This window comes from Syngnathus scovelli, chromosome 7, assembly GCF_024217435.2.
Source record: "Syngnathus scovelli strain Florida chromosome 7, RoL_Ssco_1.2, whole genome shotgun sequence".
NCBI classification, from domain to species: Eukaryota; Metazoa; Chordata; class Actinopteri; order Syngnathiformes; family Syngnathidae; genus Syngnathus; species Syngnathus scovelli.
In genome coordinates, this window is record NC_090853.1 from 10072435 (window position 1) to 10084045 (window position 11611).

General features: G+C 42.4%; 1 protein-coding gene across 2 annotated transcripts; it reads left to right on the forward strand.

The window, feature by feature from the left end:
- Window positions 1-319: 319 nt before the first annotated feature.
- On the forward strand, window positions 320-11045 carry tnfrsf19 (tumor necrosis factor receptor superfamily, member 19). Of its 2 annotated transcripts, none has more exons than XM_049724673.1 (10): window positions 320-487; window positions 1162-1249; window positions 1550-1678; window positions 5427-5605; window positions 5716-5801; window positions 9066-9230; window positions 9379-9507; window positions 9814-9904; window positions 10090-10274; window positions 10579-11045. In XM_049724673.1, exons 2-10 carry the CDS (start codon window positions 1190-1192, stop codon window positions 10581-10583), a joined length of 1029 nt encoding a protein of 342 aa, XP_049580630.1. In that variant the 5' UTR covers window positions 320-487; window positions 1162-1189; the 3' UTR covers window positions 10584-11045. The 2 variants fall into 2 exon arrangements, with proteins under 2 accessions (XP_049580630.1, XP_049580631.1); XM_049724674.1 differs by having other exon boundaries at window positions 1565-1678.
- The last annotated feature ends 566 nt before the right edge of the window (window positions 11046-11611 follow it).

The window sequence follows — 11611 nt, forward strand, 5'->3', positions numbered from 1 at the left end:
AAATGAACAGAAAAGATACAATTAACCTTTTTTTCGACTGATCAAAGAATGGTCTATTCTTCCATTTGGTAGATTTGTGCACGTAGTACTAACTATAGAACACATGTTCTATGATTATTGTACAATATTATGTGGTTCTTGGAAAAATCATTCATAAATGTCTCTCGCTGGGACAGGCGTTTTGATATCTGATCGCAAACCAGCTATGTGATCCGGCTGCTCTCAGATCAGATTTGACATCGCTAATCCGGTGTCTGATCGTGATCTGGCTGATCTCAAATCAGACACTCGCGCTTCGGAGGACTCCCTCTCTGCTCCGCCTTTGATCTGGGCGCTGAGTTTGTTCTTGCTGCTGCTTTCATGTGGAGCGCTGCACAGTGAGGCAGCTTCTCCTGCGATCCGCGGACGTGTGGAGCGACACCAGAGCTCAACCAGTTTCCGGACCGGTTGTGATATTGATTTGGACCCACTCGTTCTGAGCTAGCAGGTAAAACGTTTAAATCAGTTTCATTTTTTTTCTGGCTTCGGCTTAATCAGTTTGTGTAGGCTGCGGGGAACACAGCTATCATGTCAACACACGAGCGCTAACTAAAAAAACAATTTCGACTTTCGTGACACCTAAACTTGGCAATGAATAAAAAGTTGACTTTAATACGTTCGTGATGCTACGCGCTCTCGCGCTGGAATTTTAACTATTTAAGGGGCTGAATTGTGTTTGCGTCATGTTATTTAGCATGGTTTAGTTTGCAGCCGTTCATTTTCATATTAATCCGTCGACATGTTTGTAATGTGAATTAGAAAGTAAAATATGGAATTTTGAAGATATCGGGATTGCAGAATGCAACTGCAATTTGCAGTTGAACATCTGCAGCATCATCTTCCTCGCAGATGTGTAGCTCTGCCTAACCACGTTTTATTGGTGGAGAAACGCAGTAAAGGTTGTTTTTATAGGCTTTTCAACAATGTTTGTTTTAAAGATTTGTTCTGCAAATACATCCAGCGGAACCACTAATACCTAAAATTTCATCAATCACCGCATTATATCTTTTTATCACTAGCATGCATGGCCCTTATGCAAAAGACTTTGTAAAAACTAAGAGTTCGCCGCCGCTGAGAATGCGACCGAAAGACAACTCAAACTATATTCTGCCTGTTTTTCAGATGCTAGTTGCAGAAGTGGCTTAGCACAATGGTCCAGATAATTCAAAACTCCATCTCTCTTTTAATTACTGTACAGCTCCTATGTCTGGTAAGGGAGTGTTTTTCTTATTTTAAGTAGCTAACCGCTCACAAGTATAATATACCATGATGCAAAACCATGCATCCCATACATGGTGGTTATCAATTTTATTGACTTGGTGACAGATAATTCTGTGTATCATTGTAATTCCACTCATTACTGGCTTCATTACCTAACTCCAGATTTTTTTTAGGGGAGGGGAGGGGGGGGGGGATAGATAGAATAAACATGGAGCTCCCATCGCTTCAGTATCAGAGTAATAATAAATATGGTGAAATGAAGAAATTTCATAACTGTCCTCCACCAAAGGTCTGTCTTGCTCAGATTCCTGCAAGCGCTGAAGAGGAGAGCAGGGAATGCAGAGAGCAGGAGTACAAGGACCAGTTTGGGAATTGTAAACCCTGCAAGCAATGCGATGCCGGACAGGAGCTATCAAAGGTCAGGAAAAAAAAAATCCTGTGTGTGTGTTTTCTCTTGTAAAAAGTTCAGTTAAAATATTTGCTGGAAGACTATTTATTTTGTTTCCCACCTACAAGATCCAATGCACTGCTGCTTTGGCAACTTCCGTTAAGTGCAAAACAAATGTTGGTTGGATTAGTCACGTAAAAAGAAAAAAAAAAAAAAGGGAAACTGTTGAGTTCAGGCAAAGAATGTTTAGAAAAGTCCATCATCTAGGCAAGCAACATTATTAATGACTTCCTCTCATTCATGCAGAGAACAGCCAAGCTGTTATTAGCTTTACTCCTACACGACCTGTCTTTATTCAGTCACACCCATACTTTTGACCTTCTCCAGCTGAATGGCATCCATTGTTTCCCGTCTCCCCCTGGCACCCTTTCCAACTCATTGTCTCCACTTTTTGCAACCATGCCTAAGCTTGCCGCTTTCAGAGAGTTGGTCATGGATTTTTCTTTCCACTACTGTAGTTGCTTAGTGTATTTATATGAGTGCTTTGTACGGACAGGCCTTTGTAGTGTCAACTTGGTGAGTCAAGGCTTACCTCTCTGACTGCAGCTATTTCTCTTCTTGTGCAAGTGTAGGCAATGGTGGAAAGCTGAGTAAATTATTACCACCAATCATGATTGGCAAGAAGACTACACAGTAAAAAGTAATAATTTCCTATGATGCTGAAATGAACAATCACTTAATGTTTTTTTAAATATTATTTTTGTCAGTTAGGATGAGTCGTTGTCTTCTTTTATACTGCAAACTGTTTCAAGGTGAATCAATAATGCTTCTGAAATTACAGTACAGTGAACCCCACCTATTTGTAATTTCCTACTCATAAATTCACATATTCAAATGTTTTCCCCTTGCAAGTTATCCTCAGCTATTGATTGAACAAGTCACTTGTTGGCATTTATCTGTTGTCACTATTGAATATTTTTCAGAACGGATTATTCTGTCCATTCGTCCATCGATTAATCGAATAATCTGTTACAATTCTATTTGCATTAAAGTGCATTCAAAAAATCGTTTTGACACCTCTACCACAGCCCGTGCTATTAGGAAAGTAGTTATTGATGTCAAGCAAATCTTTTGGAGTGATACAACATTAAAACAACAGCCTCAATATAGGAACGCTCAGCAAAACTGTCTTACTGTAGACCATATGCTGCACCTCTGCATTCAAGAACTGGTGAAAATAAACTCTTGACATGTGTTGCGCACATGCATTTAAGCCCAGTGAACAGACCCACCCACAGTCTCTATGTTTTGTGATAGGCTTCGGTAGCCTTCATGTGCCTTTAACAGGCATGAATGTTGCGAGCACCCTGGGGTCCTGGTTAATAATTGGCCGCCTCATTCCTTCTGTGAAAGCAGCAAAATGTTGGCTCAAAACAGAGACCCCAGGCCTGCCCTCAGAGAAAGTTTCCCAAGGAACAACCTCTAGTTTCAGCTCTGTAACCAAGACAATCTGTCCATATTCAGATGTGACTATTTAGGAGAGAAGCAAACGTTTGGATTCCCTCTGTGCAGCTGCCATAGAGATCCCAAAGGAATGTGCCCCAGTTAGCAATGGAAGTTTGCCTCTGGACACCGCTTTGAGGCTGGCAAACATCAATTAGCCCCTTCACACTCACCGTAGCAAAAAGAACCACCCACAGAGTTGCAACATCCATTACAAGCTTTTTGTCTCAACCATATTTTACGCCCTTGTTCCTCAATCTTTTTTTTTTTTTTTTTTAACACGTCAAGCGTGAAGGAGAGGAAAACGAATTTCCTTCTAGTGCAAGCTGGAAACCAGCCAGTTTCTAAAAAGGCACGCACATTACTTTGATGTGTCAACATCTTGTAGTATGTCGCAAGCCTCTAGTATTTCCTCCTTCAGTATTACCGGCAAGGCAAAATATTCTTTGGTGAAAGACACAATTGTTTAGCAACAGAAGCATCACAACTATAAATAAACTGCATTTTTCTCAGGGAGAAATGATTCAGCATTATGTTCACTTCATTACCTGATCAGATGACTGATCTCTCCCACGTGATTCCTAATCTCATAAATATCTTCAGTCTGTTCTCCCTCCTCTGCACTCATGTTAATATCGGTGCCCCTGACGAAAAAAAGAACACAGTGTATTGTGGACAAATGTATTAAGACACGTCTAATTACTTAGTCGATCAGAGTTGGAAGTAAGCAAGGTCCATGACTGTATTGTTGTGGAGTAGTGTCATGCAGTTGAGTGGTTCACTTCTGGTGGGTTTTGTTAGTTGGGATGAAAGAGGACACTGATCACCCCCTTGTGATGTTCAGCTCTGCCGGGATCAGAGAAGCAGAAGTTGGCTCCATTTTCTTTTTGTTCTTGTGCACTGGGCACTATTTGTTTATTTTATTATCTGCTATATGGGACATAAGCCTCCGTCATTCGGTGCCCCGTAAGCACAGAGCTTGAGCCAGTGCCAAGCCATGAATCCTCTGTGGGTACAAGCTTCTTGTGGGAGTGAAACCCACTAGTTGAAGACCGACCTACCCTGACCCATGGCCGCACCTCCCTACCCCCTCCTTGTGAAGAAACACTTTTTTTTCAGCAGCTGTGGCCGAACATGTCACCCTTTTTTTGCCTTTTCTGACTATAATCACTCATCAGTCACCCTCTGTTTCACACCCTTTCTTCCATCTCATTCTTTCCGCTGATGGACAGCGAGGCCGTAAACGGAACGGTCATAACAACAGCTGCAATAGTCCATCCTAAGCTGGTGTACCTCGGGCCAGGCTTTCCCCAAGGGTGAGATCGGGCTTGCATGTGTTTGCTTTCAGAGAACTGCATTCCTCCTCCACTGCGATGCCATCACTGTGTCACATCTTTGCCTCGAAAATCCCTTTTCATTTCTGGCCAGTTTACTTTCCCCAACCCCCATACCAAACTCTTGTGCCCACATTCCAGCAGGACTGCATGCCCGGGCAGTGAAATGGGACACGGGCGAGGAGAGAAGGGAAGAGCCGTTTGAAGCTGACCTTCACTTTAATGATATATGAGCGCCTCCTTTTCTGTGTTGTCCAAGCTTGACATTGGGGCACTGGACAACAGGAGGGCAGCTGTCATTGTATGATGTCACCCAAGCCCCCATCACAGTGTACATTGCTGACAAATTGTGATGCCTGATTGGTACCAGTGAGCACCACTGCCAAGGAGCAGAACTGAGCACTTTGTGTCCACAGCTTCATATTCGAAAAATCACGTGCCAATTTATCTTCATTTTTTTATTTCTTGTTTTTATTTACTATATCTTTTAGGATTTTTTTTTCAATCTGCTTTACCCACTTGAATTTCTCTCTACAAATATTTTATCAAATTCTTGTGTCCTCCTTTAAATGTTTCTTTTACTTGCTGGCCTCTCAATCAACGGAACACCCAGTGTGTGTGTGACTGAAAGAAGAGTCACACACAGTAATAAAGGTGCCATGATACAACAGTGGGAGTTCCTCAGGGTCTTTATTATTTAAATGTTTGGCCTTTCTGGAACTTCCAGCGGAAGACTGATCATTCAGTTTTAGAGAGTCAAGGAGATTATTGCCGGTGTAAGATGGACTCTCGAAAGAGGTGGGCCATTGTCCTCTTCTTATCCTATGAACTAAGATCCTTCTTTTTCTACACCCCCCAGTCGTTCACATTCAAGCCCTCTTCTCACCAGCTGCATCAACCCCACCTCTTACCCAGTGTGTTTCTTCCTTTAATCCCTCCAGGAATGTGGCTTTGGTTATGGAGAAGATGCCCGGTGTGTGCCGTGCAGGACCAGTCGCTTCAAGGAAGACCAGAGTGTCCAGAAATGTAAACCTTGTCTGGACTGTGGACTCCTCAATCGCTTCCAGAAGAGCAACTGTTCCACTACCAGCAATGCTGTGTGTGGAGAGTGCCTACCCGGGTGAGAGCACAAACACATCATTGTCATTCTTTTGCAGAAAACAAACAAAAATTAGAGATTTTGATATTCTGACATCATTTTGAGAAAGACTGCAATTGTGTTCTCAACAGATATTACAGAAAGACAAAATTAAGTGGCTTCCAAGACATGGAGTGTATACCCTGTGGAGACCCTCCGCCTCAGTATGAGCCTCAATGTAAGCACCTTTTCCACTACCTTGTCCCACACTTTGCTTGTCATCACTGGGATACTGTGTCATGTTGTCATGGATACAGTGGAACATCCATTGTCCAATATAATTTCTGACTGGAACCTGGTTGGCCTCTATTTTGTTCTAACTTTAAAGTGTGTATTCCCACAGCAAAACAACAAATCTAATACAATGGTTCCAGAATTATTACAAAATCATGTTTTCCCTTTCCTTGTTCTTACCCCCCCCTCCCTCACACATACAAAACACACACACAAAATACACTTGTGGAGTTCATTCTTAAGACTTTCACTTTAAGTGTCACATTATTTCTGCAAAGATTGTTTCAATTCCAAATAGTGTGACCTCGGGGGGTTAGGCTTTTACTTTGACTTGACAGTAACTCCCGTGGTTGTTAATTTTGCCACTGCTCGGAGTTGAAACCTTGTTATTTGGAGTAATTTGCGCATGTCGGCCACACAAAAAGGAGCCAAGGGGTCAAGCGAGGCTAACTTTCCACTCAGCCTCAGATTCAATTATCTTCTCTCCTCCAGAAATTAGAGGTAGTAAATGATTTTGGGTTTCCACATAAAACAAATAGGTGAGTGAACTCAACCCCTTTGGTAATTGAGTGTGACTTCCTGTTTGTAGAGATGGCAGCTGTTTCCGAGGAGAATTTTGGCAAACCTCTGCTTCAGAGGAGTGTGGCCAGGTTTAGCGGCTACATGTTAAATAAATGCAGACGGCTCTGGGATATCTCACAACTCTCTCAAAATTTCTTCTTTTTATTTTCAAGTCACCAGTAAGAGAAAAAAAGTTATATCATAAAACTCTGTTTAGTGTGCTGTTATTTTTTTGTTTTTGTGGACAGTATTGATGTTTGCCTTGGCCCTCTTCTGTGGGCCTGGTGGTCCATCTATGCAGTGTCCAATTGTGATATTGGAGGAGGGCTTCTAAACAAAACAGCCATTGTGTGGGAACATAGCTGGCAGTTAGCTCCTGCGGGGACTCTCAGTCGAGCTTTTCCAAATGTTTGAAAGACTTGCTGCCTCCATCCAGTGTTATCTGGAGAAGGGTGTTGAAAACTGAAAGGCTAGTTTATTCTAATAGGCCTTGCTGGCCTGCGGCAGCATTGCAGCTGTGCAGGGGAGGTCGTCACCCTCTGTAAATTTTAAAGCAACCCTTTCTTTCTCCTCCCTTTTCTCCAGTGACTTTTTGGGCCTAGTCAAAATAAGATTGTGTTTTATGGACTCCTTAAGCCTCTAATGGGTTTCATCTGCTGAACATTTTCACTGTCACGGTAGAGCAGAGCGGACCGTGCAAACACACTGGCATGCAGACAGATACGTAAATGCATGCAGAGATACATATTGTCAGATCTGCTTGGATTGTTGTTGGATTTATGTATTAGTCTAAAGGGAGCTACTGTTGTAGTCATAAATATGGCAAAGACTTTTAAATCAAGCCATATAACAACTAATATACAACAGAGAGGAAGTGGCAGCTTTTTCATGAAATAATAATGTAAAAAATCCACAAGGGTTACAGTTTCTGTTTGAGTAAACTAACCTTGACGTCCTCAATTAGGCATCTTGGAAATAGCAAGTGCCAGATGTCACCCATAAAGTCAATCATGAAGACTTACTTCAAAGCTTCCTTAAATCGCACGCACGGACAAATAGTGCACACTAGGAAGTTGCATATCTTGCAAGCCTCAGAACACATCAATACAGAGCCTTCAAAAGATTCAAAAGCACGTTTACCAAAAGTCATTTATGTAGCCCATCATTATTTAATGATACCACAAAAGCTATTAACACCACAAAGATAATTTGATCTATTTTACCAAACCCTCTATTAGTCAATTCAAGTTGCATAACTTCCAACAAGTTGACAAAGTGCTCATGAACATATGCACTTGCCACTCACTCTTCGACACATGATCAAAATAGCTACTGTTTAGTGTAGAGTTTTGATCAAGTATAGAAAAAAAAAAGACTTTAAATTAGTTGCACTTTCAGTATTGTTTTTGAGGGGATAGATACATCTGTGTGATTATTCTGATCTCCTGCTTCCTTGCCAGTGTTAAATTGAGCAGAATAATAATGCCCCAAGTACAGGTTTATTTACACAGCTCTTGTACTTGTGTCGACTGTGGAAAGCGTAATGGCTTGTTGTCTGTATTTACTTAATTCCAAACTGCTAAAAGTTTTCAAACATTCCAGGGTTGCCTTTACGACCATGTTAACCAAGTCAAAAGGAGTTAGTGTAAGGAATGTCCCCTCGTAAAGCGAGCGATGTGCGGTGGTCTCTTAGAGTTCAGGGTCAAACGCGCTCACTTCTGTTTCAAGTGTTTGTAAAGGCACAAATCAAAGCTCCAGGCTGGAGCAGGGGGGAGTAGTCCATGAGAAAGACTGCGGTTTACTAGGCTGTTTTGTGTGGAGATACAATCAGCAGGTGAGCTGTCTTCAATGGACCACTGTTTATTTGCTGCAGCTGTTTAGCGTCTGATAACAGACTTCCTTTTGTGTTCCGAGAGCAGATGATGTTCCTCTTGGATGGATTGGACAATCGCCACATCAAACATACTTGTCAAATAAAGATCAGTGATCCATCTTTCACATCCCTATATAAATAATTATAGGCTGACACTTTGTCATGATCAGCTTAGTTTAATGTACTATTATGCAATTGCTATACTATTTGAGTCACTTGTACAATAGTTTCGGTACAAAGAACCGGTGGCTTGCACAACCTGTTTTAAGATTAATGTGCCTCAAAAAACAAGCCTGTCTGTTCTATTTTTGTTGGAACTTGTATCGCAGGCTGCTTTCCCGAGGCCGTCATTGGAAAGCGTGTGTATGGAGGCTCCTCGAGCTGGTGTAAATGTAACACATCTCAAATACATTTAATAACAATATAGTGCTAACACAAAAGAACCGGAATGTCAGCGACACCTAAAAAATATGTTTGATGTCTTAAATCGTAGGCTGATTCAACAAAAGGCTCTCAAACTTTGTTTGCAATAAAAGAGTTGTAACGTTATGAGAAGTCCCGGGGACCCCAGTTTGAAAACCACAGGTGTGGTGGGTCCTCAAGGCAGAGCAAGCTGTGATATCACAACTACATTGTCATTGAAATAACTGAAGTCCTTAAACGACAATAAAGTTTCATCTCTTAGTAGCATTGTGAGTATAGTTGATGAAACATGCAGTGTGAGATGTGAGACTCGATGGTTCATACCAACTTTAAGTGTCTGTGTGCGTGCAGGCAGCGGTCGAGTAAACCTGGTACCTCTGCCCTCGGTGGTGACCAGTCCTCGTGACATGGCCCTGGCTGCGGTCATCTGCAGTGCTCTGGCTACAGTGCTGCTGGCCCTACTTGTCCTCTGTGTCATCTACTGTAAGAGGCAGCTGCTGGAGAAAAAGCCCAGTGGTGAGTTACAACGTCAAAAGGTTGGCTCAGTGTAGAAACAGAACAAGTGCAATGCTCGCTGTAATCTTTGTTGCTAAAACATTCAGTTTTTGTTGAATGTCATCAGTGTTGTCATCGGTGTTGTCATTTGTGCACCTTGTTGAACCAGCGGCATCTCTGAGGTCCGAGGACTGTCAGTACGGTGGGGCTGAGATGTCCTGCTTGGACGCGTGTTGGCTCCAAGACTTTCCCCAGGGAACCTGCTGCCAGTGTCACCTTGACCCCGGACACACATGTGGTATGCTGGACAGTAAACGCACATATTCGGGTATCTCCAGCCACTTTGAGATTAAATACAAAAGCTCCATCAAAAACATGTATTGATATGCCGTATCCATCCATTTATTTTCGATACACATCAGGATCATGCTTGAGCTCACTTGCAACTCTAATGATAAGCACTGTAGAAAATAGATACCTGGATTATGAAGTCTTACAGTACTATTTCAACTAAAGATGTGATTGGCATTCTATGTGTTACATGACCTCACCATGCTTCCAGGCGTAGAAGTAATCACGGTCTGCATGTATGTGTGCTCCTTAGGTCCAGTCCACATGATCCCATCATTATGCTGCGAGGAGAAGTGCAGTCTGAACAACGCACGCTTTTGCTCTCACACAAGCCTCAACGACAGGTGAGAGGCAACCAAAATGCCGTCAAGATGAAAAGAGCTCTGCGCTCACTTAGGTTTCAATTTAACTTGAAATTATTTGGAAGATTTGAAGTAAAGAACAAAGCTTGAAAATCAAAACATGCCAGGGTGCAGCCCGCCAGTGATTTGCATTAATAATTTTCCTCTGATTGTACCACGCTTACCAGAAATTCTGAGCCAGACGACGATCTGGCAGGACACGCTCAGACCGCGTCCGCAGAGGCCATCTCGGAGGGTTTCCGGAATATAGAAGCTTCTGAAGATAGCGACGAAGGAGCGGAGGAAGGGCGTGGCCCCAGGCAGAATTCCGCTGAGAGAAAACCAAGCGAGCAGCCGCCGTCAACTAGGGAGGGTGAGGCAAAATTTTACATGAAGCATCTTCTCTTGAATATGATTTCTGGATGGTGGTGTTGCGAGTTTCAGTTGTCTTTGTTGATGTGTGAATGAGTCTTCTCAGACCAAAGAGAGATGTTCACGACAGTGAGCACTGTATTTCTTGAAAAGTTGCCCCTGAAAGTACTGTTGGCAGAAGGCTAAGGTGACACAGCATGAAAAACAGCTGTTATGAGAAAGAGGAGCTGACTTGAAAAGTGGTGCGGTGTCTGGCGCAGCTCAGTTCTGTTACTAATCAGTGCGTGTTGGCCTTCGTCTTCCAGGATGACACACATTGCTTTGGCTTCCAACAGCCCGGACTCACCAACAACAGAGGCGGCGGACCGATCTCCTTTCACACGACTTGCCTCCACTCACCACTCCCTCCCCCTTGCTCCCATTTGATGCACTCTCTGGTGAGGTCGAAGGCCGCAGCCAACTTCCGAGCCCAAACAAAGTACAATCAAAAGTGGCCACCGGTCCGCAGGTGAAAGTGAATGAAGTTCAAACAGAGGACGATTGACTTGATCATGTCACGTCTGGCATTGTGCATATTTAGTCGTGACACGAACGAAAATCACACTGAAGACAATCTTGAGTACATGCGTTCAAGTGACTTGTGGATAATGTAAAATAGTAAATAGTTGCGTATTTTTGTAACAGACATGACTGATTGTGTGCGGGATTTGTAGTGTTGACGATCCATGTACTTGTTTTACACCTTTGTAAATAAAACACTTGAACAAACAAATGTTCATTGTTTGATCAGTAGCTACACCTTCATGCACAAAGCCAATCCATCTGCCTTTATAAAGACAATAATGCTCTGTCTTGATTTTTTTTTTAATTTTACTGTCACTTATGAACAGTGAAAGAGTGTTCGGCTTATCTGCCTCACAGTTCTGAGGTTGCGGTTCGAATCAAGGCTCTTGCCTTCCCGTGGGGGGGTTGCGTTCTTCCCAGTCTTGCACGTGTTTTGACCAGGTACTTCTGTTGGAATAATATAGAATACCTATACTAATAGCTATCTACATAGAGCTGACTTGGGCTTTTATGAAATAAAAATATGTTCTAACAAAAAAATTCAAAATTAGCTAAAACTATCATCAGATGATTATTTCAGATAAAACAACAGAACAGCAAAAGCTCGTTTTTAGTCTTAGACAAATAATTCTTGGAGTCCATAACATCAAATAATGGGGAATATCAACAGAAGCAAAGATACCTGAAAAATCTACAGTTAAAGTATTTATAGTTCATTTCTTCCCCACCACTGGTCATCAGAGTAGCCTGTCTGCTGCCCGCCACTTTTATTAC